The sequence below is a fragment of the Haliotis rufescens genome, unplaced genomic scaffold (assembly GCF_023055435.1).
Source record: "Haliotis rufescens isolate VD_foot unplaced genomic scaffold, xgHalRufe1.0.p SCAF_13, whole genome shotgun sequence".
NCBI lineage: Eukaryota > Metazoa > Mollusca > Gastropoda > Lepetellida > Haliotidae > Haliotis > Haliotis rufescens.
The window spans coordinates 5,503,649-5,521,570 of record NW_025963813.1 but is presented as its reverse complement, the minus strand read 5'-3'; the positions used below and the strand labels follow the sequence as shown (position 1 = coordinate 5,521,570).

The 17,922-nt window shown below is 42.1% G+C and overlaps 6 protein-coding genes across 6 annotated transcripts; all 6 read left to right on the top strand.

Moving 5' to 3' along the window:
* The first annotated feature begins 991 nt into the window (after window positions 1-991).
* Window positions 992-2,747, top strand: LOC125378844. The gene is made up of 3 exons (XM_048394811.1): window positions 992-1,063; window positions 1,294-1,860; window positions 2,652-2,747. The coding sequence occupies exons 2-3, from the start codon at window positions 1,321-1,323 to the stop codon at window positions 2,745-2,747; spliced, it is 636 nt and encodes a 211-aa protein (XP_048250768.1). The 5' UTR covers window positions 992-1,063; window positions 1,294-1,320.
* Window positions 2,748-4,042: 1,295 nt separating this feature from the next.
* Window positions 4,043-5,174, top strand: LOC124129106. Its single transcript, XM_048394810.1, has 3 exons — window positions 4,043-4,114; window positions 4,345-4,879; window positions 5,119-5,174. The coding sequence occupies exons 2-3, from the start codon at window positions 4,372-4,374 to the stop codon at window positions 5,172-5,174; spliced, it is 564 nt and encodes a 187-aa protein (XP_048250767.1). The 5' UTR covers window positions 4,043-4,114; window positions 4,345-4,371.
* A 1,957-nt stretch (window positions 5,175-7,131) lies between these two features.
* On the top strand, window positions 7,132-7,940 carry LOC124129109. The gene is made up of 2 exons (XM_046492598.2): window positions 7,132-7,203; window positions 7,434-7,940. The coding sequence occupies exon 2, from the start codon at window positions 7,461-7,463 to the stop codon at window positions 7,938-7,940; it is 480 nt and encodes a 159-aa protein (XP_046348554.2). The 5' UTR covers window positions 7,132-7,203; window positions 7,434-7,460.
* Window positions 7,941-10,210: 2,270 nt separating this feature from the next.
* Window positions 10,211-11,011, top strand: LOC124129112. Its single transcript, XM_046492602.2, has 2 exons — window positions 10,211-10,274; window positions 10,505-11,011. The coding sequence occupies exon 2, from the start codon at window positions 10,532-10,534 to the stop codon at window positions 11,009-11,011; it is 480 nt and encodes a 159-aa protein (XP_046348558.2). The 5' UTR covers window positions 10,211-10,274; window positions 10,505-10,531.
* Window positions 11,012-13,290: 2,279 nt separating this feature from the next.
* On the top strand, window positions 13,291-14,099 carry LOC125378776. The gene is made up of 2 exons (XM_048394736.1): window positions 13,291-13,362; window positions 13,593-14,099. The coding sequence occupies exon 2, from the start codon at window positions 13,620-13,622 to the stop codon at window positions 14,097-14,099; it is 480 nt and encodes a 159-aa protein (XP_048250693.1). The 5' UTR covers window positions 13,291-13,362; window positions 13,593-13,619.
* Window positions 14,100-16,378: 2,279 nt separating this feature from the next.
* LOC124129110 lies at window positions 16,379-17,187 on the top strand. The gene is made up of 2 exons (XM_046492600.2): window positions 16,379-16,450; window positions 16,681-17,187. The coding sequence occupies exon 2, from the start codon at window positions 16,708-16,710 to the stop codon at window positions 17,185-17,187; it is 480 nt and encodes a 159-aa protein (XP_046348556.1). The 5' UTR covers window positions 16,379-16,450; window positions 16,681-16,707.
* The last annotated feature ends 735 nt before the right edge of the window (window positions 17,188-17,922 follow it).

The following is a 17,922-nucleotide window of genomic DNA, read 5'->3' as shown; positions in this document are numbered from 1 at the left end:
TGAGATTTTACGACAATCTATAAAAATATGGTTTGGGCCAGTTACCAAGTTAAATGTGGCCCGGACTTTCACACTCAAACACAGACCCAGTTCCAGACCACAACGCAGACACACACTCTAACACTAACTCACAGTTACACCCTGCTCGTTTGTTTTTTATCCGTACGCCTACTAAGGACGGTTTAGCCAAGACAAAGCTGTGTCTACTTCCGGGTTCATATCATGATAAATATTGATATTATCAGTTCTTTTGAAAATAAGATGAAGTTCGTTTTCATTAAAGCAGTTTGGATATTTTTGGTAATTGTTGCGCTACCTGAACGGCAATTTAAGATTTGCTAGTTACAGAAAAAGAAGAAGTTTGTTTTATTATAGAAGATAATGTGGCTTTGAGATTATAAAAGTAGGAATTCAAACTTTGAAATTATATCTCAAACTTGAACATTTCCCTCTTCACATCAAGTTTCATTTAAAGAAAGGAATAATGACCTTCCCATAACATTTTGCTTTAAAACACGCATTTGACATAGGTTGATAAACCTCCTGGACCCATAGTAATGGCAGCCTACTAGACTCAATACATGCACTCAACGAAATACTGGAGTTCAACATTTGTCATTCATTTATAAATTCTCTCTCCATTCATTTTTTTTCTCACTAATCATCTGTAGCTTGAAATTGCATTGGATGAACAGTTAAATCTATCATGCTTCCCAGCAGTGAGCTAGCCACTGGGTGCCAGGTTAGGTCACAAATACACAGCTTGATTTTTATAATTATGCAGGAAGATATGCATAAAATAGAGAGGCGGGTGACACCGTCCCATGTGATATTACATAATAAAGATTCACTCTTCACGCTCTCAGGGTGTAAAAAGTCGCTTGGAATTTTCTTTTCGAAATCTTCCAATGAGGGCATTTACATTCAACATCCTGATTTCCTGAACCACAAGTATATAAGGTGTGGTGAATCACAATAGCGACATTCAAATCGTTTATTCTCAAGTGGATAAACGTAACTGGCAGGATGCGCCTTCTTAATGTTGCAGTTGTTGTAGTCTTGGGTACGTTTGCCTTATCTGATGCGAATTCGCATTCCCAAGCTTTCTAATAATCAACTTTATGAGCTATTGCTGAGTTTTAAATGGCTTTACGATAATACTGACAACGTTATGATCAGGATAGTTTCTACCATGATGTAAACATTTATTAGGATTGGTAGACGGATTTTGTATGTATGCATCCTGTCATCTATGACCACTTATGCATTGTTTTTTCTTCACATTCTTTACAGTCTTCCTTGGCTCCGTCCTTGGTGGCCATGGTGGTGGTGGTCATGGAGGTGGAGGCCACGGTGGTGGTCATGGAGGCGGCGGCCATGGAGGAGGTCATGGTGGTGGTCACGGAGGTGGTCATGGAGGTGGTCACGGAGGTGGCAAAGGACACGGAGGAGGTGGCCACGGAGGTGGCAAAGGACACGGAGGAGGCGGCCATGGAGGTGGCGGCCACGGTGGCGGCAAAGGAGGTCATGGCGGAGGACACGGAGGTGGCGGCCATGGAGGAGGTCATGGAGGAGGTCACGGTGGAGGTCATGGAGGAGGCCACGGTGGCGGTCACGGAGGTGGCCATGGAGGTGGTGGTCATGGAGGCGGACACCACGGTTAAAACATTCAAGTATCATCATATTCACATCAAATGCTGGACATTTGATATCATGTTTGTCGATTCCACTCGCCATGCTGCATCGACCAAAGCTGTATATTCCTCAACGAGCACAAATAAAACTGCCATGTATATTGTAATTTTCTCTTGGCTTATATTTCCTTCAAGTACAACCAAATTCAAGATAGTATCAGCCACAGTAAACCACGGTCATAACGAACTCAAAGAGACCACATATTTTAGTTCGTTATAACCGTAGTTCATTATAAGCACATATACAGGATATATGTAGCAAAAGTCCGGGACCTAAGGGCAATACTTTATATCCGTCAGTTCGTTATAAGCGTGTTTGTTATAAAAGTAGTTAATTGTAGTTCCACTGCTTACGTTTCAATGTCCTGCACAGTGATTGTCACATTAGAATCATTGTCCACAAAGGTCCGGAAGCTCGAAGGCAGATGAGTAAACCTATAAACATGTTGAACCAAGCAAGTGGACAATTTCTGTCCGAAAATGCACGGAGTGCCCTTTTAGTATCATACTGTCATTACGGCCTCTAAACGCCCACCTACTTTATAATTACAGCCGTGCGAAAGTTCAAACTAAAAAAGTGCACCCATGGGGTGATGATAACATTAAGGCCTTATAAGGTAGAGCAGATGTCCAATAAAACAACAAGATTTCTAGAAAAGCCCACACAAAAAAACAAGTCCAAATTTGTTTGTTCTTTTCAAGAATCCAGCGCAATATGAATCTTCAAGGAAGCAGATTCCCTCTCAGATGGCCTCAGACCACAGTTACGTCCCTTAAGTTTTACCATGATCCGGAAGGTAAAGAGGAGAATGTAGTGCTCTGTTCGATGGTTTGTTGAGTCTGGGCCAGATATGTTTTGCTTGACATGAGATTCGACATTGTATTTTCTTGATAATTTGCTTTGATCCCAAATGAGTACATGATATTGACTCCAGCTTTCAATGATTTGACCCCCAGTTTAAAGGTCGATCTGTGTGTTTAGGCTCGATACTTCCACTGACCATTGTTGACAGTGGTTACTTGGAAATCGAGCTGCTGGACCCAGGCTGGTAGTTTGCGGTGTAAGTTATAAGTGACAGGTTAGTCATGCAACAGAAGAACAGCCTATGAACGATATTAATTAATGTGGGTTGACATGTCACTGCAGATAGCAAAGAAGGAAAATCATTGTGCTTTGAGGCCAGATGAATGTTCAACTCCGGTGGTGGAGTTTTGTTGGTGGGTGTGGGCAGGTAAGGCTGGAAGGGGGTCATACATGGGTCATAGATCGTTAGTTGTACCACCACCACCGCATACATGTTCCTGCGGAAATAGTGGTTACATCAGGTATTCGTCTGATGGATTAGTATATCATGTCCACATGTGATGTGGAAAGCTGAGATTTTACGACAATCTATAAAAATATGGTTTGGGCCAGTTACCAAGTTAAATGTGGCCCGGACTTTCACACTCAAACACAGACCCAGTTCCAGACCACAACGCAGACACACACACTAACACTAACTCACAGTTACACCCTGCTCGTTTGTTTTTTATCCGTACGCCTACTAAGGACGGTTTAGCCAAGACAAAGCTGTGTCTACTTCCGGGTTCATATCATGATAAATATTGATATTATCAGTTCTTTTGAAAATAAGATGAAGTTCGTTTTCATTAAAGCAGTTTGGATATTTTTGGTAATTGTTGCGCTACCTGAACGGCAATTTAAGATTTGCTAGTTACAGAAAAAGAAGAAGTTTGTTTTATTATAGAAGATAATGTGGCTTTGAGATTATAAAAGTAGGAATTCAAACTTGAACATTTCCCTCTTCACATCAAGTTTCATTTAAAGAAAGGAATAATGACCTTCCCATAACATTTTGCTTTAAAACACGCATTTGACATAGGTTGATAAACCTCCTGGTCCCATAGTAATGGTAGCCTACTAGACTCAATACATGCACTCAACGAAATACTGGAGTTCAACATTTGTCATTCATTTATAAATTCTCTCTCCATTCATTTTTTTTCTCACTAATCATCTGTAGCTTGAAATTGCATTGGATGAACAGTTAAATCTATCATGCTTCCCAGCAGTGAGCTAGCCACTGGGTGCCAGGTTAGGTCACAAATACACAGCTTGATTTTTATAATTATGCAGGAAGATATGCATAAAATAGAGAGGCAGGTGACACCGTCCCATGTGATATTACATAATAAAGATTCACTCTTCACGCTCTCAGGGTGTAAAAAGTCGCTTGGAATTTTCTTTTCGAAAATCTTCCAATGAGGGCATTTACATTCAACATCCTGATTTCCTGAACCACAAGTATATAAGGTGTGGTGAATCACAATAGCGACATTCAAATCGTTTATTCTCAAGTGGATAAACGTAACTGGCAGGATGCGCCTTCTTAATGTTGCAGTTGTTGTAGTCTTGGGTACGTTTGCCTTATCTGATGCGAATTCGCATTCCCAAGCTTTCTAATAATCAACTTTATGAGCTATTGCTGAGTTTTAAATGGCTTTACGATAATACTGACAACGTTATGATCAGGATAGTTTCTACCATGATGTAAACATTTATTAGGATTGGTAGACGGATTTTGTATGTATGCATCCTGTCATCTATGACCACTTATGCATTGTTTTTTCTTCACATTCTTTACAGTCTTCCTTGGCTCCGTCCTTGGTGGCCATGGTGGTGGTGGTCATGGAGGTGGAGGCCACGGTGGTGGTCATGGAGGCGGCGGCCATGGAGGAGGTCATGGTGGTGGTCACGGAGGTGGTCATGGAGGTGGTCACGGAGGTGGCAAAGGACACGGAGGAGGTGGCCACGGAGGTGGCAAAGGACACGGAGGAGGCGGCCATGGAGGTGGCGGCCACGGTGGCGGCAAAGGAGGTCATGGCGGAGGACACGGAGGTGGCGGCCATGGAGGAGGTCATGGAGGAGGTCACGGTGGAGGTCATGGAGGAGGCCACGGTGGCGGTCACGGAGGTGGCCATGGAGGTGGTGGTCATGGAGGCGGACACCACGGTTAAACATTCAAGTATCATCATATTCACATCAAATGCTGGACATTTGATATCAAATTTTGTCGATTCCACTCGCCATGCTGCATCGACCAAAGCTGTATATTCCTCAACGAGCACAAATAAAACTGCCATGTATATTGTAATTTTCTCTTGGCTTATATTTCCTTCAAGTACAACCAAATTCAAGATAGTATCAGCCACAATAAACCACGGTCATAACGAACTCAAAGAGACCACATATTTTAGTTCGTTATAACCGTAGTTCATTATAAGCACATATACAGGATATATGTAGCAAAAGTCCGGGACCTAAGGGCAATACTTTATATCCGTCAGTTCGTTATAAGCGTGTTTGTTATAAAAGTAGTTAATTGTAGTTCCACTGCTTACTTTTCAATGTCCTGCACAGTGATTGTCACATTAGAATCATTGTCCACAAAGGTCCTGAAGCTCGAAGGCAGATGAGTAAACCTATAAACATGTTGAACCAAGCAAGTGGACAATTTCTGTCCGAAAATGCACGGAGTCCCCTTTTAGTATCATACTATCATTACGGCCTCTAAACGCCCACCTACTTTATAATTACAGCCGTGCGAATGGTCAAACTAAAAAAGTGACACGTGTGACTCAATGCACCCATGGGGTGACGATAACATTAAGGCCTTATAAGGTAGAGCAGATGTCTAATAAAACAACAAGATTTCTAGAAAGCCTACACAAAAAAAACAAGTCCAAATTTGTTTGTTCTTTTCAAGAATCCAGCGCAATATGAATCTTCAAGGAAGCAGATTCCCTCTCAGAAGGCCTCAGACCACAGTTACGTCCCTTAAGTTTTACCATGACCCGGAAGGTAAAGAGGAGAACGTAGTGCTCTGTTCGATGGTTTGTTGAGTCTGGGCCAGATATGTTTTGCTTGACATGAGATTCGACATTGTATTTTCTTGATAATTTGTTTTGATCCCAAATGAGTACATGATATTGACTCCAGCTTTCCATGATTTGACCCCCAGTTTAAAGGTCGATCTGTGTGTTTAGGCTCGATACTTCCACTGACCATTGTTGACAGTGGTTATTTGGAAATCGAGCTGCTGGACCCAGGCTGGTAGTTTGCGGTGTAAGTTGTAAGTGACAGGTTAGTCATGCAACAGAAGAACAGCCTATGAACGATATTAATTAATGTGGGTTGACATGTCACTGCAGATAGCAAAGAAGGAAAATCATTGTGCTTTGAGGCCAGATGAATGTTCAACTCCGGTGGTGGAGTTTTGTTGGTGGGTGTGGGCAGGTAAGGCTGGAAGGGGGTCATACATGGGTCATAGATCGTTAGTTGTACCACCACCACCGCATACATGTTCCTGCGGAAATAGTGGTTACATCAGGTATTCGTCTGATGGATTAGTATATCATGTCCACATGTGATGTGGAGAGCTGAGATTTTACGACAATCTATAAAAATATGGTTTGGGCCAGTTACCAAGTTAAATGTGGCCCGGACTTTCACACTCAAACACAGACCCAGTTCCAGACCAAAACGCAGACACACACTCTAACACTAACTCACAGTTACACCCTGCTCGTTTGTTTTTTATCCATACGCCTACTAAGGACGGTTTAGCCAAGACAAAGCTGTGTCTACTTCCGGGTTCATATCATGATAAATATTGATATTATCAGTTCTTTTGAAAATAAGATGAAGTTCGTTTTCATTAAAGCAGTTTGGATATTTTTGGTAATTGTTGCGCTACCTGAACGGCAATTTAAGATTTGCTAGTTACAGAAAAAGAAGAAGTTTGTTTTATTATAGAAGATAATGTGGCTTTGAGATTATAAAAGTAGGAATTCAAACTTTGAAAATATATCTCAAACTTGAACATTTCCCTCTTCACATCAAGTTTCATTATGAAGAAAGGAATAATGACCTTCCCATAACATTTTGCTTTAAAACACGCATTTGACATAGGTTGATAAACCTCCTGGACCCATAGTAATGGCAGCCTACTAGACTCAATACATGCACTCAACGAAATACTGGAGTTCAACATTTGTCATTCATTTATAAATTCCCTCTCCATTCATTTTTTTTCTCACTAATCATCTGTAGCTTGAAATTGCATTGGATGAACAGTTAAATCTATCATGCTTCCCAGCAGTGAGCTAGCCACTGGGTGCCAGGTTAGGTCACAAATACACAGCTTGATTTTTATAATTATGCAGGAAGATATGCATAAAATAGAGAGGCAGGTGACACCGTCCCATGTGATATTACATAATAAAGATTCACTCTTCACGCTCTCAGGGTGTAAAAAGTCGCTTGGAATTTTCTTTTCGAAAATCTTCCAATGAGGGCATTTACATTCAACATCCTGATTTCCTGAACCACAAGTATATAAGGTGTGGTGAATCACAATAGCGACATTCAAATCGTTTATTCTCAAGTGGATAAACGTAACTGGCAGGATGCGCCTTCTTAATGTTGCAGTTGTTGTAGTCTTGGGTACGTTTGCCTTATCTGATGCGAACTCGCATTCCCAAGCTTTCTAATAATCAACTTTATGAGCCATTGCTGAGTTTTAAATGGCTTTATGATAATTCTGACAACGTTATGATCAGGATAGTTTCTACCATGATGTAAACATTTATTAGGATTGGTAGACGGATTTTGTATGTATGCATCCTGTCATCTATGACCACTTATGCATTGTTTTTTCTTCACATTCTTTACAGTCTTCCTTGGCTCCGTCCTTGGTGGCCATGGTGGTGGTGGTCATGGAGGTGGAGGCCACGGTAGTGGTCATGGAGGCGGCGGCCATGGAGGAGGTCATGGTGGTGGTCACGGAGGTGGTCATGGAGGTGGTCACGGAGGTGGCAAAGGACACGGAGGAGGTGGCCACGGAGGTGGCAAAGGACACGGAGGAGGTGGCCATGGAGGTGGCGGCCACGGTGGCGGCAAAGGAGGTCATGGCGGAGGACACGGAGGTGGCGGCCATGGAGGAGGTCATGGAGGAGGTCACGGTGGAGGTCATGGAGGAGGCCACGGTGGCGGTCACGGAGGTGGCCATGGAGGTGGTGGTCATGGAGGCGGACACCACGGTTAAACATTCAAGTATCATCATATTCACATCAAATGCTGGACATTTGATATCATGTTTGTCGATTCCACTCGCCATGCTGCATCGACCAAAGCTGTATATTCCTCAACGAGCACAAATTCAACTGCCATGTATATTGTAATTTTCTCTTGGCTTATATTTTCTTCAAGTACAACCAAATTCAAGATAGTATCAGCCACAGTAAACCACGGTCATAACGAACTCAAAGAGACCACATATTTTAGTTCGTTATAACCGTAGTTCATTATAAGCACATATACAGGATATATGTAGCAAAAGTCCGGGACCTAAGGGCAATACTTTATATCCGTCAGTTCGTTATAAGCGTGTTCGTTATAAAAGTAGTTAATTGTAGGTCCACTGCTTACGTTTCAATGTCCTGCACAGTGATTGTCACATTAGAATCATTGTCCACAAAGGTCCTGAAGCTCGAAGGCAGATGAGTAAACCTATAAACATGTTGAACCAAGCAAGTGGACAATTTCTGTCCGAAAATGCACGGAGTGCCCTTTTAGTATCATACTGTCATTACGGCCTCTAAACGCCCACCTACTTTATAATTACAGCCGTGCGAAAGTTCAAACTAAAAAAGTGCACCCATGGGGTGATGATAACATTAAGGCCTTATAAGGTAGAGCAGATGTCCAATAAAACAACAAGATTTCTAGAAAAGCCCACACAAAAAAACAAGTCCAAATTTGTTTGTTCTTTTCAAGAATCCAGCGCAATATGAATCTTCAAGGAAGCAGATTCCCTCTCAGATGGCCCCAGACCACAGTTACGTCCCTTAAGTTTTACCATGATCCGGAAGGTAAAGAGGAGAATGTAGTGCTCTGTTCGATGGTTTGTTGAGTCTGGGCCAGATGTGTTTTGCTTGACATGAGATTCGACATTGTATTTTCTTGATAATTTGCTTTGATCCCAAATGAGTACATGATATTGACTCCAGCTTTCCATGATTTGACCCCCAGTTTAAAGGTCGATCTGTGTGTTTAGGCTCGATACTTCCACTGACCATTGTTGACAGTGGTTACTTGGAAATCGAGCTGCTGGACCCAGGCTGGTAGTTTGCGGTGTAAGTTATAAGTGACAGGTTAGTCATGCAACAGAAGAACAGCCTATGAACGATATTAATTAATGTGGGTTGACATGTCACTGCAGATAGCAAAGAAGGAAAATCATTGTGCTTTGAGGCCAGATGAATGTTCAACTCCGGTGGTGGAGTTTTGTTGATGGGTGTGGGCAGGTAAGGCTGGAAGGGGGTCATACATGGGTCATAGATCGTTAGTTGTACCACCACCACCGCATACATGTTCCTGCGGAAATAGTGGTTACATCAGGTATTCGTCTGATGGATTAGTATATCATGTCCACATGTGATGTGGAAAGCTGAGATTTTACGACAATCTATAAAAATATGGTTTGGGCCAGTTACCAAGTTAAATGTGGCCCGGACTTTCACACTCAAACACAGACCCAGTTCCAGACCACAACGCAGACACACACACTAACACTAACTCACAGTTACACCCTGCTCGTTTGTTTTTTATCCGTACGCCTACTAAGGACGGTTTAGCCAAGACAAAGCTGTGTCTACTTCCGGGTTCATATCATGATAAATATTGATATTATCAGTTCTTTTGAAAATAAGATGAAGTTCGTTTTCATTAAAGCAGTTTGGATATTTTTGGTAATTGTTGCGCTACCTGAACGGCAATTTAAGATTTGCTAGTTACAGAAAAAGAAGAAGTTTGTTTTATTATAGAAGATAATGTGGCTTTGAGATTATAAAAGTAGGAATTCAAACTTTGAAAATATATCTCAAACTTGAACATTTCCCTCTTCACATCAAGTTTCATTATGAAGAAAGGAATAATGACCTTCCCATAACATTTTGCTTTAAAACACGCATTTGACATAGGTTGATAAACCTCCTGGACCCATAGTAATGGCAGCCTACTAGACTCAATACATGCACTCAACGAAATACTGGAGTTCAACATTTGTCATTCATTTATAAATTCTCTCTCCATTCATTTTTTTTCTCACTAATCATCTGTAGCTTGAAATTGCATTGGATGAACAGTTAAATCTATCATGCTTCCCAGCAGTGAGCTAGCCACTGGGTGCCAGGTTAGGTCACAAATACACAGCTTGATTTTTATAATTATGCAGGAAGATATGCATAAAATAGAGAGGCAGGTGACACCGTCCCATGTGATATTACATAATAAAGATTCACTCTTCACGCTCTCAGGGTGTAAAAAGTCGCTTGGAATTTTCTTTTCGAAAATCTTCCAATGAGGGCATTTACATTCAACATCCTGATTTCCTGAACCACAAGTATATAAGGTGTGGTGAATCACAATAGCGACATTCAAATCGTTTATTCTCAAGTGGATAAACGTAACTGGCAGGATGCGCCTTTTTAATGTTGCAGTTGTTGTAGTCTTGGGTACGTTTGCCTTATCTGATGCGAATTCGCATTCCCAAGCTTTCTAATAATCAACTTTATGAGCTATTGCTGAGTTTTAAATGGCTTTACGATAATACTGACAACGTTATGATCAGGATAGTTTCTACCATGATGTAAACATTTATTAGGATTGGTAGACGGATTTTGTATGTATGCATCCTGTCATCTATGACCACTTATGCATTGTTTTTTCTTCACATTCTTTACAGTCTTCCTTGGCTCCGTCCTTGGTGGCCATGGTGGTGGTGGTCATGGAGGTGGAGGCCACGGTGGTGGTCATGGAGGCGGCGGCCATGGAGGAGGTCATGGTGGTGGTCACGGAGGTGGTCATGGAGGTGGTCACGGAGGTGGCAAAGGACACGGAGGAGGTGGCCACGGAGGTGGCAAAGGACACGGAGGAGGCGGCCATGGAGGTGGCGGCCACGGTGGCGGCAAAGGAGGTCATGGCGGAGGACACGGAGGTGGCGGCCATGGAGGAGGTCATGGAGGAGGTCACGGTGGAGGTCATGGAGGAGGCCACGGTGGCGGTCACGGAGGTGGCCATGGAGGTGGTGGTCATGGAGGCGGACACCACGGTTAAACATTCAAGTATCATCATATTCACATCAAATGCTGGACATTTGATATCATGTTTGTCGATTCCACTCGCCATGCTGCATCGACCAAAGCTGTATATTCCTCAACGAGCACAAATAAAACTGCCATGTATATTGTAATTTTCTCTTGGCTTATATTTTCTTCAAGTACAACCAAATTCAAGATAGTATCAGCCACAGTAAACCACGGTCATAACGAACTCAAAGAGACCACATATTTTAGTTCGTTATAACCGTAGTTCATTATAAGCACATATACAGGATATATGTAGCAAAAGTCCGGGACCTAAGGGCAATACTTTATATCCGTCAGTTCGTTATAAGCGTGTTCGTTATAAAAGTAGTTAATTGTAGTTCCACTGCTTACGTTTCAATGTCCTGCACAGTGATTGTCACATTAGAATCATTGGCCACAAAGGTCCTGAAGCTCGAAGGCAGATGAGTAAACCTATAAACATGTTGAACCAAGCAAGTGGACAATTTCTGTCCGAAAATGCACGGAGTCCCCTTTTAGTATCATACTGTCATTACGGCCTCTAAACGCCCACCTACTTTATAATTACAGCCGTGCGAAAGTTCAAACTAAAAAAGTGACACGTGTGACTCAGTGCACCCATGGGGTGATGATAACATTAAGGCCTTATAAGGTAGAGCAGATGTCCGATAAAACAACAAGATTTCTAGAAAAGCCCACACACAAAAACAAGTCCAAATTTGTTTGTTCTTTTCAAGAATCCAGCGCAATATGAATCTTCAAGGAAGCAGATTCCCTCTCAGATGGCCTCAGACCACAGTTACGTCCCTTAAGTTTTACCATGAGCCGGAAGGTAAAGAGGAGAATGTAGTGCTCTGTTCGATGGTTTGTTGAGTCTGGGCCAGATATGTTTTGCTTGACATGAGATTCGACATTGTATTTTCTTGATAATTTGTTTTGATCCCAAATGAGTACATGATATTGACTCCAGCTTTCCATGATTTGACCCCCAGTTTAAAGGTCGATCTGTGTGTTTAGGCTCGATACTTCCACTGACCATTGTTGACAGTGGTTACTTGGAAATCGAGCTGCTGGACCCAGGCTGGTAGTTTGCGGTGTAAGTTATAAGTGACAGGTTAGTCATGCAACAGAAGAACAGCCTATGAACGATATTAATTAATGTGGGTTGACATGTCACTGCAGATAGCAAAGAAGGAAAATCATTGTGCTTTGAGGCCAGATGAATGTTCAACTCCGGTGGTGGAGTTTTGTTGGTGGGTGTGGGCAGGTAAGGCTGGAAGGGGGTCATACATGGGTCATAGATCGTTAGTTGTACCACCACCACCGCATACATGTTCCTGCGGAAATAGTGGTTACATCAGGTATTCGTCTGATGGATTAGTATATCATGTCCACATGTGATGTGGAGAGCTGAGATTTTACGACAATCTATAAAAATATGGTTTGGGCCAGTTACCAAGTTAAATGTAGCCCGGACTTTCACACTCAAACACAGACCCAGTTCCAGACCAAAACGCAGACACACACTCTAACACTAACTCACAGTTACACCCTGCTCGTTTGTTTTTTATCCGTACGCCTACTAAGGACGGTTTAGCCAAGACAAAGCTGTGTCTACTTCCGGGTTCATATCATGATAAATATTGATATTATCAGTTCTTTTGAAAATAAGATGAAGTTCGTTTTCATTAAAGCAGTTTGGATATTTTTGGTAATTGTTGCGCTACCTGAACGGCAATTTAAGATTTGCTAGTTACAGAAAAAGAAGAAGTTTGTTTTATTATAGAAGATAATGTGGCTTTGAGATTATAAAAGTAGGAATTCAAACTTTGAAAATATATCTCAAACTTGAACATTTCCCTCTTCACATCAAGTTTCATTATGAAGAAAGGAATAGTGACCTACCCATAACATTTTGCTTTAAAACACGCATTTGACATAGGTTGATAAACCTCCTGGACCCATAGTAATGGCAGCCTACTAGACTCAATACATGCACTCAACGAAATACTGGAGTTCAACATTTGTCATTCATTTATAAATTCTCTCTCCATTCATTTTTTTTCTCACTAATCATCTGTAGCTTGAAATTGCATTGGATGAACAGTTAAATCTATCATGCTTCCCAGCAGTGAGCTAGCCACTGGGTGCCAGGTTAGGTCACAAATACACAGCTTGATTTTTATAATTATGCAGGAAGATATGCATAAAATAGAGAGGCAGGTGACACCGTCCCATGTGATATTACATAATAAAGATTCACTCTTCACGCTCTCAGGGTGTAAAAAGTCGCTTGGAATTTTCTTTTCGAAAATCTTCCAATGAGGGCATTTACATTCAACATCCTGATTTCCTGAACCACAAGTATATAAGGTGTGGTGAATCACAATAGCGACATTCAAATCGTTTATTCTCAAGTGGATAAACGTAACTGGCAGGATGCGCCTTCTTAATGTTGCAGTTGTTGTAGTCTTGGGTACGTTTGCCTTATCTGATGCGAATTCGCATTCCCAAGCTTTCTAATAATCAACTTTATGAGCTATTGCTGAGTTTTAAATGGCTTTACGATAATACTGACAACGTTATGATCAGGATAGTTTCTACCATGATGTAAACATTTATTAGGATTGGTAGACGGATTTTGTATGTATGCATCCTGTCATCCATGACCACTTATGCATTGTTTTTTCTTCACATTCTTTACAGTCTTCCTTGGCTCCGTCCTTGGTGGCCATGGTGGTGGTGGTCATGGAGGTGGAGGCCACGGTGGTGGTCATGGAGGCGGCGGCCATGGAGGAGGTCATGGTGGTGGTCACGGAGGTGGTCATGGAGGTGGTCACGGAGGTGGCAAAGGACACGGAGGAGGTGGCCACGGAGGTGGCAAAGGACACGGAGGAGGCGGCCATGGAGGTGGCGGCCACGGTGGCGGCAAAGGAGGTCATGGCGGAGGACACGGAGGTGGCGGCCATGGAGGAGGTCATGGAGGAGGTCACGGTGGAGGTCATGGAGGAGGCCACGGTGGCGGTCACGGAGGTGGCCATGGAGGTGGTGGTCATGGAGGCGGACACCACGGTTAAACATTCAAGTATCATCATATTCACATCAAATGCTGGACATTTGATATCATGTTTGTCGATTCCACTCGCCATGCTGCATCGACCAAAGCTGTATATTCCTCAACGAGCACAAATAAAACTGCCATGTATATTGTAATTTTCTCTTGGCTTATATTTTCTTCAAGTACAACCAAATTCAAGATAGTATCAGCCACAGTAAACCACGGTCATAACGAACTCAAAGAGACCACATATTTTAGTTCGTTATAACCGTAGTTCATTATAAGCACATATACAGGATATATGTAGCAAAAGTCCGGGACCTAAGGGCAATACTTTATATCCGTCAGTTCGTTATAAGCGTGTTTGTTATAAAAGTAGTTAATTGTAGTTCCACTGCTTACTTTTCAATGTCCTTCACAGTGATTGTCACATTAGAATCATTGTCCACAAAGGTCCGGAAGCTCGAAGGCAGATGAGTAAACCTATAAACATGTTGAACCAAGCAAGTGGACAATTTCTGTCCGAAAATGCACGGAGTCCCCTTTTAGTATCATACTGTCATTACGGCCTCTAAACGCCCACCTACTTTATAATTACAGCCGTGCGAATGTTCAAACTAAAAAAGTGACACGTGTGTCTCAATGCACCCATTGGGTGATGATAACATTAAGGCCTTATAAGGTAGAGCAGATGTCTAATAAAACAACAAGATTTCTAGAAAAGCCTACACAAAAAAACAAGTCCAAATTTGTTTGTTCTTTTCAAGAATCCAGCGCAATATGAATCTTCAAGGAAGCAGATTCCCTCTCAGATGGCCTCAGACCACAGTTACGTCCCTTAAGTTTTACCATGACCCGGAAGGTAAAGAGGAGAACGTAGTGCTCTGTTCGATGGTTTGTTGAGTCTGGGCCAGATATGTTTTGCTTGACATGAGATTCGACATTGTATTTTCTTGATAATTTGTTTTGATCCCAAATGAGTACATGATATTGACTCCAGCTTTCCATGATTTGACCCCCAGTTTAAAGGTCGATCTGTGTGTTTAGGCTCGATACTTCCACTGACCATTGTTGACAGTGGTTATTTGGAAATCGAGCTGCTGGACCCAGGCTGGTAGTTTGCGGTGTAAGTTATAAGTGACAGGTTAGTCATGCAACAGAAGAACAGCCTATGAACGATATTAATTAATGTGGGTTGACATGTCACTGCAGATAGCAAAGAAGGAAAATCATTGTGCTTTGAGGCCAGATGAATGTTCAACTCCGGTGGTGGAGTTTTGTTGGTGGGTGTGGGCAGGTAAGGCTGGAAGGGGGTCATACATGGGTCATAGATCGTTAGTTGTACCACCACCACCGCATACATGTTCCTGCGGAAATAGTGGTTACATCAGGTATTCGTCTGATGGATTAGTATATCATGTCCACATGTGATGTGGAGAGCTGAGATTTTACGACAATCTATAAAAATATGGTTTGGGCCAGTTACCAAGTTAAATGTAGCCCGGACTTTCACACTCAAACACAGACCCAGTTCCAGACCAAAACGCAGACACACACTCTAACACTAACTCACAGTTACACCCTGCTCGTTTGTTTTTTATCCGTACGCCTACTAAGGACGGTTTAGCCAAGACAAAGCTGTGTCTACTTCCGGGTTCATATCATGATAAATATTGATATTATCAGTTCTTTTGAAAATAAGATGAAGTTCGTTTTCATTAAAGCAGTTTGGATATTTTTGGTAATTGTTGCGCTACCTGAACGGCAATTTAAGATTTGCTAGTTACAGAAAAAGAAGAAGTTTGTTTTATTATAGAAGATAATGTGGCTTTGAGATTATAAAAGTAGGAATTCAAACTTTGAAAATATATCTCAAACTTGAACATTTCCCTCTTCACATCAAGTTTCATTATGAAGAAAGGAATAGTGACCTACCCATAACATTTTGCTTTAAAACACGCATTTGACATAGGTTGATAAACCTCCTGGACCCATAGTAATGGCAGCCTACTAGACTCAATACATGCACTCAACGAAATACTGGAGTTCAACATTTGTCATTCATTTATAAATTCTCTCTCCATTCATTTTTTTTCTCACTAATCATCTGTAGCTTGAAATTGCATTGGATGAACAGTTAAATCTATCATGCTTCCCAGCAGTGAGCTAGCCACTGGGTGCCAGGTTAGGTCACAAATACACAGCTTGATTTTTATAATTATGCAGGAAGATATGCATAAAATAGAGAGGCAGGTGACACCGTCCCATGTGATATTACATAATAAAGATTCACTCTTCACGCTCTCAGGGTGTAAAAAGTCGCTTGGAATTTTCTTTTCGAAAATCTTCCAATGAGGGCATTTACATTCAACATCCTGATTTCCTGAACCACAAGTATATAAGGTGTGGTGAATCACAATAGCGACATTCAAATCGTTTATTCTCAAGTGGATAAACGTAACTGGCAGGATGCGCCTTCTTAATGTTGCAGTTGTTGTAGTCTTGGGTACGTTTGCCTTATCTGATGCGAATTCGCATTCCCAAGCTTTCTAATAATCAACTTTATGAGCTATTGCTGAGTTTTAAATGGCTTTACGATAATACTGACAACGTTATGATCAGGATAGTTTCTACCATGATGTAAACATTTATTAGGATTGGTAGACGGATTTTGTATGTATGCATCCTGTCATCCATGACCACTTATGCATTGTTTTTTCTTCACATTCTTTACAGTCTTCCTTGGCTCCGTCCTTGGTGGCCATGGTGGTGGTGGTCATGGAGGTGGAGGCCACGGTGGTGGTCATGGAGGCGGCGGCCATGGAGGAGGTCATGGTGGTGGTCACGGAGGTGGTCATGGAGGTGGTCACGGAGGTGGCAAAGGACACGGAGGAGGTGGCCACGGAGGTGGCAAAGGACACGGAGGAGGCGGCCATGGAGGTGGCGGCCACGGTGGCGGCAAAGGAGGTCATGGCGGAGGACACGGAGGTGGCGGCCATGGAGGAGGTCATGGAGGAGGTCACGGTGGAGGTCATGGAGGAGGCCACGGTGGCGGTCACGGAGGTGGCCATGGAGGTGGTGGTCATGGAGGCGGACACCACGGTTAAACATTCAAGTATCATCATATTCACATCAAATGCTGGACATTTGATATCATGTTTGTCGATTCCACTCGCCATGCTGCATCGACCAAAGCTGTATATTCCTCAACGAGCACAAATAAAACTGCCATGTATATTGTAATTTTCTCTTGGCTTATATTTTCTTCAAGTACAACCAAATTCAAGATAGTATCAGCCACAGTAAACCACGGTCATAACGAACTCAAAGAGACCACATATTTTAGTTCGTTATAACCGTAGTTCATTATAAGCACATATACAGGATATATGTAGCAAAAGTCCGGGACCTAAGGGCAATATTTTATATCCGTCAGTTCGTTATAAGCGTGTTTGTTATAAAAGTAGTTAATTGTAGTTCCACTGCTTACTTTTCAATGTCCTTCACAGTGATTGTCACATTAGAATCATTGTCCACAAAGGTCCGGAAGCTCGAAGGCAGATGAGTAAACCTATAAACATGTTGAACCAAGCAAGTGGACAATTTCTGTCCGAAAATGCACGGAGTCCCCTTTTAGTATCATACTGTCATTACGGCCTCTAAACGCCCACCTACTTTATAATTACAGCCGTGCGAATGTTCAAACTAAAAAAGTGACACGTGTGTCTCAATGCACCCATTGGGTGATGATAACATTAAGGCCTTATAAGGTAGAGCAGATGTCTAATAAAACAACAAGATTTCTAGAAAAGCCTACACAAAAAAACAAGTCCAAATTTGTTTGTTCTTTTCAAGAATCCAGCGCAATATGAATCTTCAAGGAAGCAGATTCCCTCTCAGATGGCCTCAGACCACAGTTACGTCCCTTAAGTTTTACCATGACCCGGAAGGTAAAGAGGAGAACGTAGTGCTCTGTTC